Source organism: Callospermophilus lateralis, chromosome 10 (assembly GCF_048772815.1).
Source record: "Callospermophilus lateralis isolate mCalLat2 chromosome 10, mCalLat2.hap1, whole genome shotgun sequence".
NCBI classification, from domain to species: Eukaryota; Metazoa; Chordata; class Mammalia; order Rodentia; family Sciuridae; genus Callospermophilus; species Callospermophilus lateralis.
The window spans coordinates 55,366,426-55,392,123 of NC_135314.1; the positions used below are offsets into that span (position 1 = coordinate 55,366,426).

General features: G+C 49.1%; 1 protein-coding gene across 6 annotated transcripts in view; it reads left to right on the forward strand.

The window, feature by feature from the left end:
• Nucleotides 1-25,698, forward strand: part of Mylk (myosin light chain kinase) — a 121,244-nt gene that overhangs the window by 72,922 nt on the left and 22,624 nt on the right. For 5 of the 6 annotated variants that reach the window (XM_076867216.2, XM_076867217.2, XM_076867218.2 and 2 more), the window contains 7 exons: nt 221-374; nt 7,408-7,710; nt 15,449-15,481; nt 15,583-15,676; nt 16,719-16,922; nt 22,603-22,820; nt 24,819-24,942. In XM_076867216.2, coding sequence (XP_076723331.1) covers nt 221-374; nt 7,408-7,710; nt 15,449-15,481; nt 15,583-15,676; nt 16,719-16,922; nt 22,603-22,820; nt 24,819-24,942 — 1,130 coding nt within the window. Of the gene's footprint in view, nt 1-220; nt 375-7,407; nt 7,711-10,210; nt 10,225-15,448; nt 15,482-15,582; nt 15,677-16,718; nt 16,923-22,602; nt 22,821-24,818; nt 24,943-25,698 lie in introns of all 6 variants that reach the window. The other variant, XM_076867219.2, reaches the window with a different exon arrangement.

Below are 25,698 nucleotides of genomic sequence, written 5' to 3' on the forward strand. Positions count from 1 at the left end.
CTCCTGAGCTAGATGAGATAGATTGTCCACCATGCCCATCCCTGATCTGGACACCCTCAGGGAGCCTGAGGTGGGAGAGGAGGAATTTAGGGGGAACTCAGAGACAAGATGGAGCCCCCCACAGCTTGTCCAGCAGTGTCCCTTGGAGTAAGAGCCAGGGAGGAGCCCTCTCCCTTTCCTGGCCCAAGTCTCCAACGGCTGCTCCAACCTCCATCACCAGATCCAGGAGTCTGAGAACATCAAGGTGGAGAACAGCGAGACTGGCAGCAAGCTCACCATCCTGGCTGCACGCCAGGAGCACTGCGGCTGCTACACGCTGCTGGTGGAGAACAAGCTGGGCAGCAGGCAGGCCCAGGTCAACCTCACTGTCGTGGGTGAGTCTGGACACTGGGTGGCATGGAGGTTGGGGGATAGGGTAGGCTGTGAGCCCAGGCAGGATGCCTAAACCTCAGGATCTCACCATTGTCCCATCTTTCTCTTTGCCCATGGCCTTTGTCCCCCAGCCTCCCCTTTCCTAGCTCTTACACTATATCTGTCCTTCAAGCTGGCGCAGAACTCTAGACCCTGCCCTCACCCCCACCCCCAGCACCATTTCTTCCTATGAGGCCCCTCCTGGCTTCCCCATCTTTCTGAACACTGGAGATCCTGGGCCCCTCCACTTCTTGCTCCCTCCTGATGGCCTTTAATGCCTTCTCCTTCGTGTCTGCTACATCTGTGTCCCCTTACAAATCCCCACCTGGATTCAGTGCTCCCTTCCAACTTCACTGCTCCTGTGTCTGACTTCGGGATGCCACAAACTCAAGGTTAGACTCCAGGCTCAGCTAAGACAGTGCTGTCCTTGTCTCTGGCCAGCATTGTTTCTCAAGCTCCTCCCCCCCCCCCCCCACAGGCCTTGGCCTCTCACCTCTGAAATCCTGGACATCAGGCATGAATTTCCTCAACTTCATGGTCCCATACCTCCCATACCAGGTGTCTACTTCTGACCCACAATTACTTACTTCACCCTCCAGGCTCTGGGGTGGCCCACCTTGGTTGCACTTGAGGCTGCCCCCTTATCCTGTGCTCTAGATCCCAGGTTCTTGGAGATCCACCTCCCTGCTTCTCCTTTATATTCCACCTCTCTGCTCTACTGATTCCTCCCACAGCCCACAGATGTGGCCATCTTAGCCAAACACACAGGCGTGTAATATTTCGTCTTGCTGTAATCCCCTGCCCCCCATCTTCCTCTCCTGTCTCCCGTCACCCCTTTGGGCAAACCCTTTGCAGGGGACAGCTTCTTCACCCCTAGCGCTCTTCAGCCCCTCATACCTCACCCCCATACTCCATTAGTTTGCGGGGACTGCTCTTCTGAGAGTCCTCCTAATCCGAACTCCCTTTTCCTCATCTCCAACACCCTGTAATAAGTTGAGTCCCTTTCCAGATTGATTCTCAAGCTCATCTTCCTCTTTCCTAATCAGTTTTCAAGCCCTGGCCAGTTCTCTCCTAAAACACCAAAGTCACTCTTTTAACTGCTCCTCACCATTAGCCATGCTCAGCTCCATCAGTTTGGCTTTTCAAGGGGCAGGTGCTCAGCACAGCAGAGGGACAAACAGATGAAAGAGCGACAGATGGAGAGTAGACCGTGTCTTGTGCTTGTGTGGGCCTTTGCACGTTGAGCTCATGAAAGCCTTTGGACTGGTGTTCACTGATGTATTTAATGAGACATGTTGTGGGTTTTGCATTTGTTCTTGGCTTTCAAGTATATGGGGTACTTTTGTGAAAATTAGAAAAAGAAACCCCTCTGGGCAAAGTGTAAATGCTGCACCCTTAGGGTTCATGGCTGGGCCTCAGGGAGCAGAGGTTAACCTCAGCCCCTCCGCTGGACCCTTATGCCATGCACAAAATTCTCAACTGTGCACTACCCTTAACTTTGACTCCCTGCTAGCTAGACTTCCCCATGTGTGTTCCTGGTGCACACACCAATGGGCATACAGAACATGCATGTTCTGCATGTTCTGAGAACAGGACTCATGTGGCTATAGTGCTTGGAACTCTTCCCCTGGAATCTCTCTATGGAAGTATCTAGACATTAAGTTGGAAGCTAGAGAAGGGGACTCTAAAGGACTTTTGTAACCCCGATATTCTATGATGCCCTGACTTGGATCCCAATTGCCCTCCTTCATCCTCATCTCATATGCTTAGGACTTAAGACTTAGGTGGACAGGGATGCTTCCAGCCTTACCGAGGGGAAACAGAAGACTGGTAACAAATAACAGTGCATCAGGGGCCACATGGAAGCTGGATCTTGAGCACTCAGATACCTGTCCTCCAGATACTACTTATGGGTGTGTTAATGGGTACAGAATGTCCCCAAAGATGAAGGAAGCCTCTGTCTAGAAAATTCATCTAGAGGGTGATGTGCAGGCTTTTGGAGAAATGTCCACATACCAAGAAGGTGCTGACATCAGTTCCCCCATTTTTTCCACACTGAGCCTTGGGAAGCCCTGCCGCATCTCCCTCCAGGACCTGAGCAGCTGGGGAAGAGGGAGTCTTTTCCACCCAGGTGAATAGGGAAGATAGGAGGACAAAGGACAAAGGTGGGGAGACAAGTGAGGTGCCAATGAACTTGTCCAAAGCACATACTAGAACAAACCATGGGTTTCAGACCCAGTGAGGCTCCCTAGATGGGAAGAACCCCCTAGAAGACCGCTGGACACCAGGGTCCCAGGAGAGAGGATTCACCCCGCCTGGTCTGCATTTCTCTGTTTGCCTTCTCTCCTGCCCTCCCCTCCCCATGCCTCTGTCTCTGCCCATGCTCTCCTCCATCTACTTCTGTCATTCTGGCCCATTTCCCCTTTTCCTTTTCTTCCTCTGACCCCTTTGATTTCTTAGGTCAGGAGTTTGGGATCTGAGAGTGGGGAATGGGTTCCTCATTCCTAAAGGGGGAAAAGGATCCTCTCCTCACTCTTTCTCTCTTTTGCAACTCCAGGTGCTTATTTCCTTAATTTCCCCCCAAGGAGTCAGGAACTTTGGGGGATTGGTCCCGAGAGCTGTATGTTTAGAGCAGTATCTGAAAGTTGACTTGGCCCTGCTCCCGAGTCCTATCAGCCGGCATCAGCTTCCACTCTTCCTTGGTGTTCCTGCTCATCTGTCCTGCTTGGGTAACGGGGCTCAACAGCTTTCAACTGTTTTTCTGGAACCAGCGCCCCCACCCCCATCCTGGCCACCCCCGCATGGTGCCATACACTCCCCTCCTCCATCCCCCACTGCATGGGCTACAGTTGTGCCCTTTTATGGTTGAGTTTCTTATTCTCCGTGGCCAGTGCTGACAGGGCCATTGGTGTGGCTGCCCGCCAGCTGGCAGGAGTAGCATGCTAAATGCCGTCCTGGGAGGGGAATGGAATGGAGAGCGGGGCTTTCTGTCTGCCTCCCCCTTGCAGGGCTAAGAATAGAATTGCTCAATAAAATGAGGACTTGCATTGATGGGAGCAGCGAAGCCGCATTCATTCAGGGCCCATGAATTTAGAATTAGTCCAAAATAAACCAGGACTAAGCTGATTTACCTGTGTGTATCCAGGGACAGCTGTGTATTATCTCATCAGCGTTTATTAAGTAGACGTGAAATGTAAATGAGATAAAACAGGAATTGCTCGGCCTGCTCCGGACAGTTTTCAAGCACTTTAGAAACATCTATTTATCGGCCAACTAAATAAGGCCAGTTCAATGCAACTTCCACTTGTTAGCAGTAAACTTCTTTTATGGCATGTTCTTTGAAGAATTAGTTTCTTTGCAGATAGTCTATTATTCCTATTTTTAAAACGATAATAAAAACTAGCCTTTCCCTCAATTAGTTTCAATGAGTGATGCTTAGCTATTTTGGAGGCTTATTATTATTTTAAGAGGCAGCCCAGGAATTTGAGATGCTCAGTCTCTTCCTGCCCCTGACCCCTGGTCTGCTGCCTGAGGGAGGAGGGAGGGCTGTTCCAGGAGGAGGGAGTGAGCCGCAGATCCAGATGGATTCCTTACCTTCACTCACCCAGCACCAGAAAAATAGGTCTCTTTGAATAACTTTAAAAGAGAAAAAACAAAACAGAAAGAACCCCAAATGCCCAATAATCCCCAAATACTATCTGAATTTGGAACTTGCATGATTTACAAGAGATTTCCCTTCGTAATGCCTGGCTTGAGCTAAGTAAGATGCTTTCTTGATCTCCTCCTACCCTAGCCTGGAAAGTACCAAGCCCTGAAGCAGGGTCCTGAGGCTTTGTGGAATCTCCTTTTGGCTCTGTCCCTAACTAGCTGGGTTTGCTTGGTGAGCAGAGTGCCTTAGCCTCTGAGGGTGAGGATGATCCATATAGAGGACCATGGGGGGCCCTGCCAACAGCTGCTGGATTCAGTACCAGTGGAAAGATGTCCAGGCAGGTTAGGCCCAGCCACAGATGGACTTCACATGGGCACCCACAGAGAGGGCAAGGGCAGATTCTCCAGTGGGAAGCTTCACAGACAGGATCCTCCGTTTTCCCCAGAAATAAGAACATTTACTGAGCACAGAATCCTGAAGCTGGTACCATGAGGGGCCCTTTTCTTAGAAGCAATTCCCATTCTGTCAGTCAAGTCTCCAGGGAAGCCTGGGAGAATTCTGAGGAAGTGTGGGGCTCCTGGCCGCAGACACTGAGCCAGCCACCCCTTGGCCAGGCGCTGCCCAGCACGTTTTTCCCACACTGTGTCTGTCTTTGGCGTGGAGGCTTATGGGAGCATGCTGATCCATCCTGAGGGTTCTCACCTCTGGCCAGCTCAGCCTCTGTGTGGGGTCTGTAGGTACAAAGAACAGAAAACAATGAGGCACAGCCCATGGCTCTAAGGAGGCTTCCAATCTTGTAAGACTTCAGAGCTGGGTCTTTTCTGACCCTCTTCATTGGGCACCAATTATGTGGTGAAGTTTCACTTGAAATTAAACCCTCCCTCCCCAAATTTTGTATCTTCTCTTGTGCTCTAGGAGGTGAACTATATACTAAGTAAGTTAGAGACCCCTGTAACAGGAAAGGTCCAAGTATTACCTCTGATACAATGCTCATTCCTCCAACTTGTCTTTTCTTGGCCAAAACAGAAGGGAGAAAATTTGCCCATGGAGTGTATCTGCATTCAGGGACACCCGTCCACAACCAGCTGTGTCCAGTCTCATGTCTCCCAGGCACTGGGGTAGGGCAGTGAGCGTTTCATCTCTCTGTAGGCTTTTTTACTTCCTTAGCTGGTCTTGAGAAGACTTGAACCACTTGCTGCTAAGAGAGTTTAGAGTAATAAACATCTTAGCCAACACCAGAAATGTTTCTAAAAAGACCAATATATCTTTCAGAACAAACAGTTTTTCTAAGAGAACATATTAAACAACCAGTGAAAGTGGTTCCATCACACGTCTCCAGCATGGCTGCAGCACTGAGAATTGGCTCTGACAAGCTCCCAGAATCATTCTCAGGGCAAGATCCAGGCTTGGGTTGTTGGGGACAGATGGATTCTGAGCTGGAATGTGGAAGAAGCAGAGCTGGGGGAGGGGCGAGAATGACTATGTAAATATAAGAATATGTATTTGTATGTGTGCATCCTTGTGTACGTACACACAAGCAGATTTTTCTTCCCTCCGCCTGGTCATGGGGTCATTTGCAGGAATTCCCTTTGGCCTTCCTGTCTAGCTGGGGTGGGAGAGTAGAAGTCAAGTAGTTTACCTGTCTGCATTTGTTTCCACGATCCTTGCAAACCCCCCTAAGAGATAGGTACATATTAACACCATTTTCCAAATGAGAAAGACAGACAAACAGGTCTCAAATTTACTAGGGTTCACATATTTATAAATCCACATAGCATTGTTTAAATTGCCAGTTTGTGAGCCTCCATGAATTCAAACTGTGCTCTGGGGATGAGGGGATTATCTCTACCTAACAAACATATCTGTAACCAATCATTTGCAGAAACTAAATCTGAAAAATAGGAGTTTTGTTCAGATATGCAATTAACAACAACAACAAAAAATCATCAAAACTCGAGAATCTCATTAAAGTGTTGACTACCATGGTTTGACCTGAAGTTGGCAGCCTTACTGGTTCTGAGCCCAGATCACCTGAAGGGACATGCTGGCTAGCCCAGAGGGCCGCTTCTTATTAGTGTCCTCAGCTTATTTCCCGTCCCTTAGTCAGGAATCACTGGGATTTGCTATTGCAGTTTGCTTTTGAAATTCTTTGTGTCATTATACACCAGTCCTGTGAGAACAGAGAGGGAGAGCAGGGACTGGAGGTATAGCTCTGTGGTACAGCGCATGCTTAGCATGCATAGGCAGGAGGCCCTGACTTCGATCCCCAGCACCAAAAGCAAAGCAAAACAACAATAAAACAAAAGAGGTAGGTAGGGGTGATTTGTTGTGTGCTATGAAGTTAGAACAAAACTCCTGTAACAGAGATAGCAATGACTAGTCAAGGACTTCCTAAGAACTTCTCACAACAACCTTGTGACTCAGATGCTATTACTATCTAAATTATCCCGATAAAGAAACTGAGGCCGAGCAGTTAAAAGCTACCGGAGCAGGGACAGGTCTGTGTTCCAACCTGAATCTGTGTGACTTCAGAGCTCAACCACTATGGTATCTGGCCCCCTCTGTGGGGTGGATGTTTCTCAAGTTCCAGAGAAAGTGGAGGCAGACCTTTGGTTATGTCACAAGTCACTGGCCTCTGACATGAAGGACAGACACACACCCTCAACTCTCTCCCAATACATATTTTTTATGGGAAATAGTCCACGCCTCCTAAGCAGCTTCCTCAATCTGTTTACTCTGAAAAATATGTTTATGACTTGAGCAGACTACAGGAAATCATGACTTGTCGTTTGGAAAATTAGCCAGAGAAAGTTTTTTTTCCAAGCAAGTAGGTATGTGTGAGGCTTTCTGTGCTGTTCATGAGAAATGAGAACCAGAATAGGTCCCTCCATGTGGATCCACAAGGCTGCTTCTCCCCACAACAGAGCTAATTCAAGAATGTTCTTGGGGGCTGGGGATGTGGCTCAAGTGGTAGCGTGCTCGCCTGGCATGCGTGCAGCCCGGGTTCGATTCTCAGCACCACGTACAAACAAAGATGTTGTATCCGCCGATAACTAAAAAATAAATATTAAAACACTCTCTCTCTCTCTCTCTCTCTCTCTCTCCCCTCTTTCACTCTCTCTTTAAAAAAAAAAAAAAAAAAAAAACATGGTACTCTTATTTTTTAAAAAAAAAAAAAAAAAAAAAAGAATGTTCTTGGGTTGGGGATGTAGGTCAGTGGTAGAGCACTTGCATAGCATGTGGGAGGCCCTGCACCATCCCCAGCACCATAAAAAAGAGGAGGAAAAAGAATGTCTTTCCCTGCAGCTCTGGAGAGTTTGGGTGATATTTGCTTCTCTAATCCCCAGATAAGCCAGACCCCCCAGCTGGCACGCCTTGCGCCTCTGATATCCGGAGCTCCTCGCTGACCCTGTCCTGGTACGGCTCTTCATATGATGGGGGCAGTGCCGTACAGTCCTACAGTGTTGAGATCTGGGACTCGGTGGACAAGACGTGGAAGGAACTAGCCACATGCCGCAGCACCTCTTTTAACGTCCAGGAACTGCTGCCTGACCGCGAGTACAAGTTCCGTGTGCGCGCAATCAATGTCTATGGAACCAGTGAGCCGAGCCAGGAGTCTGAGCTCACAGCCGTGGGAGAGAAACCGGAGGGTAGGCTACTCCACCTTTTGCCCATTTGAGATGAGTGTGCATGAATGAACTTAAGTGTGTAAAGACTGTGCTGAGAGGGGTGCACAGGAAGGATGAAACATGAGCAATGACTGGTGGGGCCTTTCATGGCCTTGATTTCTAAAGTTGTGATGCTGATTCGTACTTTTAAAGAAGTACATAGGACCTTTGAAAAGTCACTGAGCCTGTGGACTGGGGCAGTGGCTTGGATTTGCAGTGTTTGCCTAGCAGCGCCAAGCACTGGGTTTGATCCCCTAAAGAAACACATCGAACCAGCAATTTTAGTACAGTGCCACCAGGGGGTGATAGTGTCAGGACTTGGGATGCAAAGACAGATAAGACAAGGAGCTTCAGTCTAGGGGGACAGATGTATATACAGCCAGCTATAATGAGATAGGGTACATCTTACTGCAGTGTTTACAAACAGAGCTGAGGGAATGTGGCAGAAAGCATGGAGAATTTATCTTGCAGACTGGAGGTTTCCTGGAGGAGGTGAGACTTCAGTCGTGTCTTGGAAAAGGGATTAGGATTCCAAAGAGGCATGGAAGGCATGAGCAAGGGCAGAAAGTGATGGAAGTGGTGGGCTTTTGGAGAAGCTGGTGTGTAGCCAGGGCATATGTTATGTGAGACAGAAGAGGAAGAAAGATAAAAGGCAATTTAGGTAAAGTTGTAAAATTCATCAAAAATTTTCAGCAGGGTATTGAGAAGATGCCATCTGTGGAGCAGCAGCCTTGGCATCCTGGGAGCTTGTTAGACTGCAGACTCTCGGCCCCAACACCTCAGGCCTTTGGAGTCTTTGTTTTATGGGATCCATTCCTCAGAGATTTGTGTGCTCATCAAAGTTTGAGAAGCCCTAGGATGGAGGATGAGTGATAGGGAGGAAATTGGAGTCTGCCCGGTACCAGATGGGCCTCTGTGGGGTTGTCCAGAAGAGGGATGAGAAGGGCATGAAGGAAAGCCTCAGGAGCTAGAATGGGCCATTCCTGATATCCTTTTGGTTGAGAGTTGAGGGGGGGAATTAGAAGAGTCTAAGGTGACTCGCAGTTCCTGGCTGGGTAACTGAGCACAAATTCAAGAGCCAATTAGAGGTTTATTATTGTGAGTCATCGTGGCTGATGTACATTGAGCACCTGCCATGTATTAATATGCTAATCACTTTACATGCACCATTTCATTCAGTCCTAGTAAACCAATGAAGTAGATTCTGTCATCATACCCATCTTACAGGCAGGAAATGAGGGTTAGCAGGGTAAAGCTGTTTGCCCGAGGTCACAAAGCTTGTGAAAGGTGAGTGGAAGCTTGAACTGAGAGCCATCTGGCTTAAAGCCTGTAATCATTTGGCCAGACTAAGGGAAGGGTAGGGCTTGGGGCAGAAAAGGACATGGAGGGCTGGGCGTGGTGGTGCATGCCTGTAATCTCAGCAACTCAAGAGGCTGAGGCAGGAGGATGGCGAGTTCAAAGCCAGCCTCAGCAATTTAGCAAGGCCCTGGGGCTTAAGTGACTTGGAGATTAGATAACAGGGAGGACTGGAGGAGATGGGGGCTCCCGTTTCAGACAGGTTGAGTTGAAACACATCCAAGAGAAGGGGACTTAAGATTACTGAGTCCAAGACTCAGGAGGAAGGTTAAGCAAGAGTTGCACATTTGGGAGTCTCCCCTGTTTAATTGATAACTGAAGCCAGGGGTATTGATGAGATCACCCAGAGGAAGACAGAGAAAGTCTACACCAATAGCATGCTGCAAGAGTTTGCAGGACCAGGAGAAAGGATTGGGAGAGGAGAGAACTAGGAGGAGGTTGGAGTCCATTGTAGAACAGGGGAAGGAGCAAGTTAAGAAATGTTAAACTGAAAGACATGAAGGATCAGAAGGATCTTTGGATTCAGCCCTTTGGTTGGTAGTGAGCTTTGAGATCAAAGTCCATAGAGTTTCCACAGGGTGAAAAACTGGTTGTCCTGGTTAGGAAATAGATAGAAGAAAAAGAGGCCAAGAATGTGGAACATTATCTCAAGGAGTTTTGTGGGAAGAGCAGGAAAGGTGTGCCATGAATTTAAGATACAGTAAGGGTTGGGGGCAATAAAAGATGTGGAGGGCCAGGCATGGTAGTGTGCGCCTGTAATCTCTGCAACTCAAGAGGCTGAGGCAGGAGGATCATGAGTTCAAAGCCAGCCTCAGCAATTTAGAGGCTTAAGCACTCAATGAGACCCTATCTCATTTTTTAAAATTGTTTTTTAGTTATAGATGGACACAATATCTTTATTTTCATGTGGTGCTGAGGATAGAATTCAGTGCCTCATGCATGCTAAGTCAGCACTCTACCTCTGAGCCATAAACCCAGCCCTAAATAAAATATTTTTAAAGGGGCTGTGGATGTGGCTCAGTGGTTAAACACCTCTGGGTTCAATCCCCAGTACCAAAAAAAAAAAAAAAGAAAGAAAGAAAGAAAGAAGATGGACAGATACAAGGGATTATGCTCTTGGGGAGAGCAGAGCTTAAGAGTGTGAGGCAGAGACATTTGTGGGAGACTCAAGTGCCAAAGGAGATGGGGAGGGAGCTCTCCTAGAAGTAACCAGACGCATCACGAGTGTGGAAGTGTCCTTACCTCTCTTGAATTTTAAAAATTGGGAATAAAACAGGTCTTAAATTTTCACTTTCTATTTAAAAGAGGGTTCCAGAAAGAAAGACAGGAGACACCAATGGAAAACATACTGAGTTCGCTCTGTCACCCCAGCAGCCTGTGTGCTGGGCACCGTTACCCCTGAGCTCCAGGGAGGCACCTGGGCAGCTCCTGAGAGCCTCAGCTGGCATCAGGTTCTGTTGGGGGAACCTGAGTAACAAAACCACCCTCTGCCGCCCTCTTACACCCCTCCCCACATCACACACCAGTCTGAAACAGGCAGAGTCGGGAGCAGGCAGGACAGGGACGGGGCCAGGAGAGGACCAAGTTCCAGTCTGTATGTTTTCTGGATATGACTTGGAAGAGTAACAGGAAAAGGGAGAAGTGTGGTGAGAAATGTTCTTGGGCTAGAAGGGACATCATCCAGAGCCCTGCTATGCTGCAGACAGTGGGAACTAGAATCCCTGACCCTCCCCAGGCAGCTGGCCTGGGGGTGGGGGCTGCAAGGCCTTGGCCTCCAGGAAGCTGGGACAGCAGTGAGAGGAGGGGCCGGCGGGGCGGTGGCCTTGCAGTCCTCAGCAGGAAGGCTAGTCGGCTCTTAGAGTCCACTGCTGCCCCACCCGCTGGGGCAGACAAAGGGAAATGTTGAAATCACCTGAAATCCAGAGGAGGGGTCCAAGCACCCAGGACTTCCAGACAGAAAGGATCGGTGGGGAGCACCCCACCCCAGGCCCAGCCAGATTATCCAAGTGGCGGGGGAGGGGAGGAGAACAGTTAGCAAGAGTTAGGTTTGAGTTCTCCTTGATCTGCTCAGATGCTAGTGAATTATAAACCGGGAAAACCATCTCCTTCAATTTTAAAGGAAACAGCTCTGAGAGAGAAGTGGGGTGTGTGTGTGTGTGTGTGTGTGTGTGTGTGTGTGTGTATGCACGCCCGTGCACGAGTTGGCAGATGAATGCACGAGTTGGCAGATGAATGGAGTTGGAGGTCACAGGAGGTCACTTCTTGGAGCAGTGGGCTACAGGGGTTGTATTAGAAGCAGTGCCTGTTAACTCTGCTCCACGAAGCCCAGCTCATGTGGGCTGTACTTTCACCACCACCACTACTCCTGCCTCTTGCCTTGGCAACCTCAGTTTCCTAACCTCATCCTGATCTCAGTTCTATCCCTGTTTACATCCCAGTCCTCAGCAGGGCGTGCACCCATCTGTGCCCCAGGCACTGCCTTGGGCACTGGGGATATAGTGAAAAACAAAGTGGGCTCCCCACCAACTTCAGTGACTTCTCTTTGCCAGAGCCACTCCTCAAACTAGGGTCCCTAACCTGACAGTTCCTGCCTGGCCTTTCCAAGCCAAGTAAACAGCCACGCCTTGCCGTGATGGCTCTCCCATGCAGCCACTTACCCCACACAATCCTGTTCTGACTCTTAAATCCAATTGTCTCTTACTCCTCATCTGTCCTAGTCTAAATAGATGTTAGCAAAACAGCTGGAACTGAGGCTTCTTGCCCCATTGGGGGCTCCTTGTAATCTAGAGGGCAGTCAGAGCTACACAACCTAGGCCAGACTCCAGCCCCACCTGGCCCTAGAGGATGTGACCAGGGCCACGGTGCCCTCTAGTGCCCACTGGGTGTGCAGCAGTCCCCTGCTGCAGAAAGGTTCATTGCTCTGTCCAGGGGACTCCCTGGGTCTGTGCTGTGTGAGTGCTTAGCACTCAGCTGGTCTTCTCTGGAACACCACTCCAGGGTAAGGAGATCCTCATCTGTTTTCAGGAATATCTCAGAACCCTCAGCCAAATAGCTCTTCCACTTAGCTCTTCAATCTCGTAGCTCATTCTAATTAGAGGGGTTTTGTTGTTGTTTTTAAATGTTTAGCTCAAGTCCTTTCTTCTACAATTTTAGCTCATTCCTTAGTGGTAAGATGGAAACCAAGTGGTCATGTTTGTCATTGCTGTAGCCCTAAATGCTCCAAAAGCTCGGCTTGCTGAACTGTGGTCTCTCCCCAGCTCCTCTTCTGCCCACCCCAGCCCTCCTGGTCGCCTTGCCCTTCAATTAGAAATGTAAACAAGAGGAGGAGGGAAGAAGGGGACACAGCAGGCTGGGGTCATAACAAGAGCCCCTGCAGACAAAAGTGAAGAATTGAATCCCTAAGGATAAGGTTTAGTCCCCCAGCCAGAGCATGTGAGACGCAGAGGTGAGGACAGGCATGGTGTTTGGGAGGAGGCCAGAAGGCCAGCCAGCTCTGCAGTTGTCTGACTGGCAACAGGGTGATGGGGAGAGGCCAGCTCTGGAACGGAGGCCTTCTCCAAGGCTGCCTGGGAAGGTCCCTAATGCCAGAGTAACAGAAGACCCCTCATGGCTCTCGCACTGCCCCTCTTTGACTGGCAGAGTACAAACCCTGAAAGACACCAGGCCAAGAAAGGCTGCCTGCACTCTCTCACCCTGCTGCTCAGAACGTTCCAGTCCCTTTGCCACACCAGGAAAATGTGGCAGGAAACCAAGAAAATAAAGGGTGCTGAGTATATCAGAACCACTGTCTCCACCCTGGCACTGCAGGTCAGCGTGCTAGGGCCTCCCTGCAGGAAACCGCCATCTTGTCTCTGAGACTCAGGCCAGGGCCTGGCATCCACCAGGAGTTCAAGTGAACAAGGACTCGAATCCCTTGCTTCTCTGAAAACCCTCTTTGGAACACCTTCATTGAACTAATCTACACATCCACTGGACCTGTTCCTGGTTCTTGTGGCCCCTCAGGGCGTGAGTTCCCCATTCCCATGCCTTTCTCCTACTGAGGCCTGCCTGCACAGCATGGTTCCCTCAGGCGATAGAGTGCTGTGTGGCTTACGGTCTGTCCCTTGGCAATTTTTTTAAATCCTGTGCTTTTCTTTTAAATCGCCACTTATTTCCCAACTGGAAAGGCCTACCCTTTTCTGTTTGCCTCATCATGGCAGCCCTTCCCTCAGTGGCCCTCCACTCCTCATCCAGTTCCATCTCTGCCCTCCATTGTCAACAACAGCCAGCGTCCTGGGAGCGGATACCAAGGGCCACAGAGTGACCCTACCTGTGGTGGCCAGTGCACATTGCCCTGATGAGGAACTATGCTCCTCCCTGGGGTTCACTGTACATCTCAGGGGCATCGTCTTCAAGGCTAGAACAATTCAGTCCTCCTTCACCTGACCAGGCGCATCCTCAGGTCACCCCCCTTGTCACTGATGGATTCCACGGTGGCACTCAACTCCCAGCTCTATGAATTTGGAAAAACAGATCATTTAGGCCCATGTCCGGCAGTCTCTGTGGCGCCCCGTCCTCGCGCTTCCCCAGCTAGACTCTGGGCCCTCATCTTTTTTCATTTTCCATGACTGTGTCCGTGTTATTCTTCCCCGTACTCTCATGTTTAGTTTTAAAACTAAACTTTGTCAGCAGCGTTTTAAGCACTCTAAACAGATCACAGCTCCTCTTGCTCCTGGTTTCAGGCTCATAACTCTCAAACCCTTTTCAACAAGTGGCCCTTACCCTCTACAGATCCTGTTACTGTTCCCTGACGGCTTAGGTTCCAGTCCTTGTTCTGCCCTCCGCATGACAGGGGGACTCACCCACAGATCAAGCTGCGCCCACTCCCTCACGGATCCGAGCATGGCTCCTAACGCAGGCCCATCCCGCTGGCCCTGCCAGCTAACCTGCTCAGTGTCAGCCCCTCAGGAGACGCTGACACATGGACCACCTTCCCCAGCCTTGCTGTGCTGGGGCTTCCACAAGTCACACCCTTTCCCCTATCTTATTCTCACACTCACATACTCACACACATACTCTCACACGCTTACGTTTGTACACTCCCACACCGTCCCACACACTCACATGCTCCCATACTACAGCTCACACCCACTCGCACACAAGTGCGCACTCACACCCACCCTCACACTCTTCCACACAGTCTACACACACACACATTCACACTCACACACACATTCACAGACTTTTAATCCTTTCTTCCCTCCCATTTCTGTCACCTCCTTGCTCTGTCTCCTCAGGAAAGTTCCCTTCATCCCTGTCGTCCAGAACACGGCCCAGATGGTGCCCGAGGAGCGCAGAGCACTACACAGCAGCTCATCCAGAGCTGGTCAGGCCCTAGAAGTCACCTGGCAGAACTTCCTCCAGATGAGGAAGTGGAGGCCCAGAAAGGGAAAGGCACTCGGCCAAGGCCAAAGTGGCCCTTTTGTCGAGGGACAAGCATGTATCAAGGCAAAGGAGAGCCTAGCACTCAGAAATGGATGTGTTCTGGGGGACACCTTGCCTGGCCCCCATGTCACCCTTCACTCCTGACATAGCCACGAGAGCAGCTGGCATGGGCTGCCAGTCTCCCTCCTAGGCCTGCCTCCTGAACACCTGCTGGCTACACTGTGTGTCGTTGCTGACCCCTCACTGTGTCCATCATTTCCTTTAAGCCACAACTCAAGCCTATTCCTCCATGAACAACTGCCCTGACTTTACATCTCGGCCCCATTATGTCTTGCCTCCCTCCGTGGTGTGTCGAATGTGTACCTTGAGGATGTGCACTTGGTTATGTGACACTTTGTAGTTGGTACTTCAAGTATATATGTTTTTGCCTTTCCAACTAAATCATAAGAGAGATCATGCCTTGTATGTGTTTTGTTTTGTATGCCCACATAGCTGACAAGATGCTTGGCATACTGCTGGGATCCCATAAAAAATGTCCAACAAATAGATACATAGATTTGACACTGGAAGCATTTGTAAGTTGCTGACTTTCAAACCAGGGCAGAAAAGGACTCCGTCACAGTTGTGTGTAGGTTCTGAAAGTCCAGAGGGACTGGAAGAGGTGTGGAAGAGGATATGTCCAGGGCCATGGACTTAGAAAGAAAGGGATGGAGTTGAACCCTGGTGGGGGAGTGGAGTGACTGGTGCTGAGGCCAGGACCTGCCAGTCTGCACCTGGCCCTGTTTACAGTATGAACGGACTGACTCCAGAGGATGCTCAGAGGTCTGGGCTGGGAGGTCTGGCGCCGTCTGGCACCCAGGAAGAGCCCCAGCATGCCTTGCTCTCGATGGACCTCAGCACTAATCCCCATCTTCTCTCTGCCCCTCCTTGTCTCCCCCAGAGCCGAAGGATGAAGTGGAGGTGTCTGATGATGGTGAGTGCTGGCCAGGTGGCCTTAGGTCAGCCTCTCAGGGTGGAGCAGAGTGAGCAAGGGGATCTGATGGCTCATACTCACCCTGACTCTATGCCCTCCAGATGAGAAGGAGACTGAGATTGACTACCGAACAGTGACGGTCAACACGGAACAAAAAGTATCTGACTTCTATGACATTGAAGAGAGACTAGGATCGTAAGTAGAGTGGGAAGCCGCCCCTGGGCCCCAGGGTGAGGGTGTGCAGCCCCAGAGTTAAGCCCAGTGCCCCTCTTCCTGTCCTGATTCCTGCCTTGGGGATGGGGGACACCAGCCCAGGAATGCATCATTGGCTGCACACTGTCAGGCTACCACAGAGTCCCTCCTGCAGTCCTGTCGCAGCCTTGGGAAGGCCTTCCTCTTCCATGCCTCCATTCACAGCACAGCCCTGAAATACAACTGGATGTGGGTGGGGTGATGTTTAGGATCCCTTCTGTATGGTCCCCAGAAGTAGAGGAGCCCGGCTGGCATCCATGCTCAGTGCTTCATCAACATGCAAGGTGGCCCCAACAGCCCCCGAGGTGAACCTGCTTCACAGTGTTCCCGCTGACTCCCCCCATGGTGTGGAGGACCCCAGGCGGTCTCTCCCTGGAGGAGAACAAGAGGAAGGAGAGAAAAAGAAGCCATGCAAAGCTCTTAACCACTATGGGAAAGGAGTCTGCCCTGGTAGCCCTGATAGGATGAGTTCTGTCACAGAGAAGCCTCATGCTCCCCAGTAACGGGCGGCAGGGCTCTCCCTGGGCTGTCACCAGGAGATGGTGCTAGACTGGAGCGGAAGGCAACAACTCAATAATCCTGTATTTGGGAAGGATGGATTCAACCCGACTTCATGGGTCCCTGTTCAGGGAAGGGAAGCCACCAACCAAGACCAAACAGCAGCATACTTCATTGATCTGGAGCAGGGATTGTCAAACTTTCCCCATAAAGGGCCACCTAGGTGACATTTTAGGCTCTTTGGGCCATAGGCTTGTGTCACAGCCACTCAGTTCTGTCATTGCTGCACAAAGGCAAATATGGACAATATGTAAGCCAACAGGTTTGTCTGGGTTCCAGTCAAACCTTGACTGTAAAAAGATGCAGGCCAGATTTGTCCTGTCACCATGGTTTGAGAGCCCAACTTAGTAGAAATCTTAACTAAATTTGGCTTTTTTCTTCTCCCCTTTTTTTTTTTTTTTTTTTTTTTTTTTTGGTGTGTGTGTAGTGGGAAATTTGGACAAGTCTTTCGACTTGTAGAAAAGAAAACTGGAAAAATCTGGGCAGGGAAATTCTTCAAGGCATATTCAGCAAAAGAGAAAGAGAACATCCGGCAGGAGATCAGCATCATGAACTGCCTCCACCACCCCAAGCTGGTCCAGTGTGTGGACGCCTTTGAAGAAAAGGCCAACATCGTCATGGTCCTGGAGATGTGAGTGGCAGGCGGGACTGGGATCCCCCACCTGTGTCCCTCCCACTGTCCCACCTCAGCCATGTCTGACCCAAGGTAGACAGAGCTGCACTCAGTTGAACTGGGAAAGATTCTCCCCACCCTGTGGCCAGGATTGACCAGTAGGAACCAGAACTGGCCCTGATCCACTGGGCAGTGGCCTACCTGTCATCCTGTGCTCATTTCCTCACTAGCACATCTTCCAGACCCTGCATCCTTTCCCTTCTAGTCTCCTCACAAAAGGGCCAAAGTCATCTCTAGTGTCCTTGATTTCATGCAGGGCACTCTCACCTAGAGGTGGTGTAAGTTTGAAGGGAAAGGACAGGGCAGCTTCCTGTAGGTCCCCTACAAAAGTAAAGAGGACCTGGGGCTGGGGGCTTGGGATCCGGGAGTACACCTCTTGCTCTGGTCCTTTCACTGAGGCGCTGCATGACCTTGTTCCACCCTTATTTTTGATTTCTCACTCGCTAGAGTAGCCCTTTCTCTGCTGAGTTCTGCAAAGGCAGGGGAATGGACCAAATGAACTCCAGTCAAGGCTTTCCCAGAATCCATTGTTTCCTCTATATCCTCTATATCCTCTGCCTCCCTCCATATCTCTCTCTCTCTCTCTCTCTCTCTCTCTCTCTCTCTCTCTCTCACACACACACACACACACACACACACACGCCCACACACTATACAAACACAATGGCATCAATAAGTCACGTGTCCTCCATGGCATCTGCATTTTTTCCTTTGCTCATCTGAATATTCAGAATTTTTTGAAAATATACAAATCACATCAAAAAATTATAAGGAAATACACAGTGAAAAGTTTTATTCCCACCCCTGTCCCCCATCTTTCTACCTCACTTCCACCTCCACCAGAGGGAAACAATTTTATTGGTTTCTGTCTGTATTCTTCCAAAGTTTCTTTATGAAAATAAAAACATATATGACACACACATTCTTATTTTTCTGCACAATAACACAAAACAACTTATTGTGCTTACTATCCCATATTTTGCATTTTCCCATGCAGTGTGACAATCGGTCCTTCGTTCTCACGGCTTCATGGGATCTTGCTGTATAGACACAGCACACGTCTTTAAGCCATCTGCTTTTGATAAGCAGTCAGGCAGTTTTCAGTCTTTTTGATTTTGCAAATAAGCATTGTTTATAACCTCACAAGCCTCTGTATATCTGTAGCTTACATTCCCAGAAGTGAGGGAGCCCTGGATGTAAGGGTCTGCACGTTTGAAAATTTTGCAGCTATTATAGAATTGCCTTCAGCGTCCTTGCGTGATGCATTCTGAACTTTGGGGATCTCAGTCCTTGGGAAAGGCTTCCTCAGTGTCTGGGCATTCTTCCCCAGGAAAGATGAGGCCTGTGAATGGAATAATAGCCACCTCTTCTCTCCCCTGATCGCAGCAACATTTAAATATACTCCTTTTCTAACATGTTCCTTAGAACAGGCAAGAGTGGTTAAGAGCACAGATGTGAGTCAGGTAGACCTGACTTCAGATCCCAGCTTTGCCTCTTGCTTGTTATCTGACCTTGAACAAGTTACTCAACTGTGCCAATCTTTAGTTTTATTATACCTAAAAGAGGCTATTACAATGGTCTCCTGAATGCTGTGTGAATTAAGTGGAACAATGCTTTTAAGACACAGTGCCCTGTGACTGGCGGGGAGACTATCAGTATCATACATTGATTTCCTCTGTCTCCTGGCCTTTTTTCCATTTAAAAGTATGAAGTCAACATTTTAACATTGAATTAGGTTTCATGGAACAGATTCCTAGTATCAGGAAGCTTGGCCCACGTTCTATTTTATAATTGTTCAATTCTACCAGGAAAAGAAGTGTTTGGGTTGAATAATTAATCCCAAGCCTCCCATTTTGGCAATAAAAATCTACAATTCTGTAGAATCATAAATGACTCTGAGAAAATCTTCACTTGTATCTTCTGATCAAACTCACACACCACCCCGCCCCCAGCCCCCAACTCTCAGGAAGTATTTAGCCCATGTCCACAACTTCGTTCATCCTACCCCTTACAAAACTCCAGGGGCTGAGACTTTTCACAGTTGTTCTAGAATAAATTGCTTAGTCCAGGCAGAGTGGGCATATGAGGACATGTGTAGAAATGTCTTATCTTTAGAAGTTAAACCTTGAGCAAGTTCGTGAGAGGGGGCAGGAGGCAGCCGAGCCTGGGTAAGGCCAGGCGGCAGCACCAGTGGGCAGAATACCATACTTAGCTTGGAATTGAGAGTTGGCAAGCTGGATGGAAAAAGCAGGGAGAAATATAAGAAGGTCTCAGCTGGTCTGGCTTTCATCCCTTCACCCCACTCCTCCCCCATGGACAAGAGCAAGTCTTACATGCACAGATGCCAGAAGATTCATTTGCCTGTGCTGGGGCTCTGGACCCAAGAAGAGGGGAGCAGGATGTACGTCCTCCATCCATCCATATTCCCTTCCAGCCTAATCATCCTAAGATGGGCCACTGAGAGGGAAAGGTTGATGTATAACAGTATAATTTGCTATTCTTCCTTGATGGAGAAACGAACTCAAGAGAAGAGTGAAGCTTGGTGATACAGAAATGTGTGAGTGGTTGAGTGCCCCTGACTTCAATTCCTGGTACCCCTGCACCCCCGCCAAAAAAAAAAAAAGGAAAAAGAAATGTATTTCTTCCATTCAGCTGTCTCAGATAGGTGAGAAAGAAGAATACATGTGTTTTCTGCCTTTCTAACTTCTGAAATTACTGGACAAGCCCCCACTCTACAGCAGTGCTGCTCTGAGACATGGCCTGGAGCCTGGGCTTGTCCTTTTGGAAATATTTGGTACATTCCAAGTGGTGGTAGGACCCTGAGCACTGAAGAGGGTGTGAAGTTTAGGCTGAGTCATTGGTGGCCGACCTCTCCTTCGTGCTACTGCACAAAACTGATCAAAGAGCATCCAGCTGGAAGCCATGAGATAAGGAGGAGAGGGCCTGGGTAGAGAGTCTCTGGCCAGCATCATCCCTTCTGGCTGCCAGTGAGGGCTGGCCAAGGCCTAAAGATTTGAGGATAAATTTGATCCCTTGGGACAGGCAACCTTGGTGATAATAGGTATTTCGTTTATTGATTCACTCACTATTAATTTAGTAAGCACACATTTCCTCTGGCACAGTCTTAGCCCTTGGCATTATCCTATCTCTGTGAATGGTGGCTTCTTTCTTCCAAACCTATACCTTTCACCATAGTCTAGAGAATCTTGAAGAGAAACTTTCAGAGCCATTAATCCTCCTTATTTGGAATAGGAGCAATTGAACTATTTGAACTGATAATGAATAAGTTACCTCTAGAAGTGCCTTAGTAATTATCTCCATGGCTCAGATATCTGCCACTCATTGCCTCAAGACATTCCCAAGGGCACTGAAAATAATGGTTGCTTGCTTTCTCAGAATAGTATAAACAAACATTTGGGGCATCTTGTCTGTTCCAGATACTGCCAGGTGCAAACGAAGGCCTGGAAGTGAGCCAGACCTTTGCATACACGCTGACAAACAACTTGAGACAAGGCACAGATGCCCACAGAAGGAAAGAGCTTTCCATATAGAGAAATAGGGAGGAATTTCTTCTAGGGTGTGGATTTCATCTGTCTATCAGGATGGTAGTGGAGTAAGCCAGTATTTCCCAACCTGTCTGACTAGTAGAGTAACTGGGTATGTCTTAAAAGTACAGATCTTTCCCAAGGTTTCCTAAATCAGAATCTCCAGGGAAGAAGCTTGGGAATCTGTATTTTTAGTGGGAGCCCCAAGTATTCTTTAAAATAAAAAATTAATAATCAGCATGTACTTACTATATACAGGGCAGCCTTTTTTTAATTGATTTTATTTTTTAAATACACTACAGCAGAATGCATTACAATTCTTATTATACATAGAGCACAATTTTTCATATCTCTGTTTGTATATAAAATATATTCACACCAATTCTTGTCTTCATACATGTACTTTGGATAATGATGTCCACCACATTCCACCATCATTGCTAACTCCTGCCCCCTCCCTTCCCCTCCTACCCTCTGCCCTCTAGAGGGGGGGAATAGACAAACTCTGACAGGGAAGCCTTCTAAGCACTTTACCTGGATTAACTCACTCCATCTTGGTAGCAATCCTGTGGGGTGGTGATATTTTTATCTTCAGATTACAAATGAAGAAATTGAGACACAGAAGTGTTAAGACTCACCTGAGACCTAACATTGTAGAGTTTGTCTCAAAGCCTTGGTGGAGAGCAATAGAAATGGAGGGCTTAAGGACAAGGGCGCCACCTGCTAGCTGTGCAGGAACCTTCTTCTTGGGTTGGTTCTTAAGCATCAGTTTTAGTGCCCCCTAGTGGCTACTTGCATACACTAAACTTTCCTGGCTTAGTCCTGTCCCAAAAGCATATGGTTATGGAGGTGGACAGGCCAGGATGAGCTGGACCTCATAGTGCATCCTTGTCTGTTTCTCCCACAGAGGTCAGTGGAAAGATCCACCTGGCCCACCAGAGGTTGTCAAACAATAATATGTGCTGAGAACCTCCTATGTGTCAAGAGAGATACTTTACAAAGTTTTCAACATTCCTAACAATTCAGTGAGGTACAGCAAATAAGGAACCTAGGGCTTTGGAGGGTTAACTTTCCAAAATTTACTTAGTTTGTAAAAGGTAGAGAGACGGTGTTCAGTCAGTCCTTCATCTTTTCATGATGTTCCCCTTAGGAGAAGGGACACTCTAGTAAGAGCAGAGTCCTGGAAGGAAGTCCATCCAGCCTTGTCCAGCTGGTGGACCCCCAGTCTGTTGTAGGAAAGAGAGTGTACTGGTATCTGAATGCTGTATAAGTTGCCAAGGACATTCTTTAAACCTGCTGAGCAGTAAGCAAGGAAGGTGGCCCAAGAGCTGGGGTTGTATTTAGCAGGGCTATGCATTTGCACTTAAGGACAATATGTTGGTTGGCTGAGGCCCAGGACAGCTTTTAGCACAGGACTCCGGGCTGTGGGTTCCAGGAGTAGAATGGAATGGACATGGCCAGGATCCAGAGTCTATCCAGGTACAAAGGATTACACTTCCCGCATGGACAAGGAAGGAGTCCAGGCACAATAGTTAGTGGCTGGAGGAAGTAAACCAATACTAGGCTTAGCCAGAGTATGCAAACCTGTCAGTTTAGTGGGCTATAGCCAACTAATTCTAGAAAATTTGCTGAGGCTTCCTTAACAGAAAAATATTTTTCCATAACCAACGCTTATGGAAACTATCTTTTAAACTTCAGCTCCCTGTGACTAAAAGACACAGCAAGGGTATGAGAATTTTTGTGTGTGTGCATCTGTGGTCCTATGAGGGAAAGAGACTGCTCAGTGGTTACCCTTTTTGCTAAGGAGATCATATCCGGATTCCTCCATTCACACACACTCCTGAGACTGTCTGGGCTGAGTACTTTCTTGATTTTAGATCCTTCCCTGAGACCCCCAGCAGCTTGGCAGGGCAGCGCCCCACTCAAAGCAGAAAACCAGGAGACCCTGACCCCCCTCCCATGATGGAGAGTGGGGCTCATAAAGCTGTAGGAAGTGCCCCTCCCCCATCCTACCAGGGCCAGACACCCCACCAGCACAACCCCACAATCCTAAGATCTGACCACAGTGCCCTTCCAACCTCCTGTCCCCGCAGTGTTTCAGGAGGAGAGCTGTTTGAGCGCATCATCGATGAGGACTTTGAGCTGACAGAGCGCGAGTGCATCAAGTACATGCGGCAGATCTCCGAGGGGGTGGAATACATCCACAAGCAGGGCATCGTGCACCTGGACCTCAAACCTGAGAACATCATGTGCGTCAACAAGACGGGCACCAAGATCAAGCTCATTGACTTCGGTCTGGCCCGAAGGCTGGGTAAGGCTGAACCTCTCTTCCACTGTGTGGTAGCAAGCAGCTGTTTGTGCTCCATTATCAGGACCAAAGTGGGAGACCATGAAGACTGCTCAGGTTCAAAGTCAGTCCCAACCATTTAGTACTGTGTGACACAATACCTTGTAGGCTTATTATAAGGACCAAACAGGTTGGTCCTAAAATAAAGCAACAGCAGCAGTGCCTGCGAGTGGCAAGTGTTAGCTACTTATCTGATGAGGAGGAGGAGAAGGAGGAGAAGAGTGTCATTAGCAGCAAAACTCATTTTGATTATGGTGGCCTCTCACATCTACATCATACTGCATAGTTTCCAGAGCACTTTTACTTTTAAAATAAAAAAATTTAAAAATCCCATTGATTCTCACCCAGAGGTAGGTAGGGTGGACTTCTTGAGCCCCACTTCACAGAGTAGGAGAGGTGCAGGCACTGTGCCCAGCACATCCCACATGAGCCAGGGAAGGTGCTGGGGCTGGAAGGACTGGAGCCCAGTCCAAGGTGCTCTGTAGCCCTTCTGCTATTTGTACCCTAAGTGGAGGAGGGAAGGGGAGAAGTGGTTGGGGCCTCATACCCACCCTAAAGTCGTTTTGGTTAGTGACTGCCTCACGAACCACCTGCAGCCACTCTGCTCTGCAGTCTTTGATGTTTCAGTAACTGAGCAAAAGGCTTCTCTCTCCCATTGCAATCACTGCCCAATTAACAGGAGCTCCAGGCTGGTTTGAAGCTGTCCTTTATTTCACTACATTGTGGAAATCAGAAAGTCATGGCCAAGCTAACGCCATCTGGTAAACCTCCCAGGATGTCCAACCTGGTTGAGGCCATGTTATTGCTATAGAGGACGCTGAGGGAGGGAAGTCCTGATAGGCCTTGACTTGCCTGGCTGTTGGTGCATTCAGGCCAGAAGCACATCCTGACACGACACTAAGCAACACACCTGCCCTGCTCTCTCCTGCTACAGGGACAGGGTGGGATTAGGAGCCAGTGTACACAGCCTGCCTTTGGGCAGTACCCATTAATAAAGTAAATGAATAGGGAAGCACTGGCCTCAGGAGCTGGCAGTGTCACAGTCAGGGAACACAATGTTCAGATTCCCTTGAGGGAGGGGTATTGTGGCAACAGTGGTATCCACCAAGGACCAGAGAATAGACGTGGTTACCATAACAGGAAGGTTTGGGTGACAGCTATTAAGTGCTGTCTGTTTTAGAACCTTTGCTATGGGCCCTGCATAGTTGAACAAGACCAGATGTGGCCCCCCGGGGCAAAGGCCTGCAACTCCCCATGCTGAGGATAGCCTCCGGCAGCAGGCCCCTGCCCTGTGAAAACTAACAGGCTCCCGTCCTTTGAGACTGAGAGACACCATGTGTGATGGAGGCCACCAAACATCCCAGGGCTCCTAAGAGAAGAGAAGTGGAGCTACAGGGGCAACAGGAGAGGAGCAGAGGGACAAGGATGGAGGGAACCTGGCTCAACAATGGACCACCTGATTCAGGTCTTGAACCTGATTTACTGTGTGGGCCACAGTTTCGTGCTCAGTAGCATGGACATCACACCTATTTCTCAGGATTGTTGAGAATATTAAATAGAAAAATCCTTGCAAAGTATGTAGCAGAGTACGTAAGACACAATGATTGGCAGACGTTATTGAGTGTAAGCCATGATCCCTGCCTTGGGGAACCACCTATGGGAGATAACACACAGAAGGACCACTCAGGGGCAGGTGCTTCAGTGGCCTCTTCTCACTTTCCCCATCCTTCTCAGGACATCTGAGGTGAGTGTGTGGTTTGTTGGCTTCTCTGGTGGGTTGATGCACCTGTTTAATGAGGAGGCCAGGTGCCTTCGTATGGTTATCTAAGGAGAGAGCATCTAAGCACCCAGCCCTTATCTGTCCCTTCCAGTTTGGGGCTCGTCACGCAGACAAGGCAGGTACCTACCTTGACCTGGCTCTACAATGTGCTGGCAATTGACCCCTTTCTGTCTTGATTTCAGAGAATGCAGGGTCTCTGAAGGTCCTCTTTGGCACCCCAGAGTTTGTGGCTCCAGAAGTGATCAACTATGAACCCATCGGCTATGCCACGGACATGTGGAGCATCGGGGTCATCTGCTATATCCTGTGAGTCCCAAGGCAGTGGGGGGAGGGGGTCAGAGAGTCCCACAGGAGGGGTCCCAGGCTGCCATAATGTTGTGAGGGAGGGGTCAGGGCAGGTCATGATGGGGAGCCCACCCCAGAGCAAAAGGGCAACAGGTTCCCATTCCTGGTTCCTGATGGCCCACCATGCTTGTGGACTCCCAGCACACCAGTGGCCTGCTTCACTCTTCTGGAGCTATGTAGACCACACACCAAGATCCCCATGCCAGGTCCCTCATGATCCCAAGTGCTGACAGCCTGGGGCCTTTGGTCAGGAGCAGGATAAATGCAGCTGGCACCATCACCTGTATAGATGGGCCACAAAGAAGCGAGGGAGCCCAGGTGCGTATCTCTGGGAATCTTCATTGTCTTGCAAGGACAGCACCCCATCCTCCTGGGATGAGGACCTCAACCACCAGCCTGGTCTCTGACCCCAGAGTATATACTTCAATGTGAAAACAGGAACAGAAAGCAATACAGTAATTACAACTGGGAAGTCAGGTGGAAAACATGACCATTGCGATTACTAAGCTGGGGAAAGAAGAGAGGCCATCGATCTAGACCTGTGCTTTGCAACCCTTAACATGTATGAGTCACCTAGGTTCTCACTCAGGTTTCAGGTTTTGACTCAGGTCGGGGGGACCTGAGACTCCACGCTGCTAGTAGTTTCCAGGTTGCCCAAGGTGCTGGTCCAAGGACACACCTGGAGTAAGGAAGCTCCAGAACACACTCTCTGAGTGC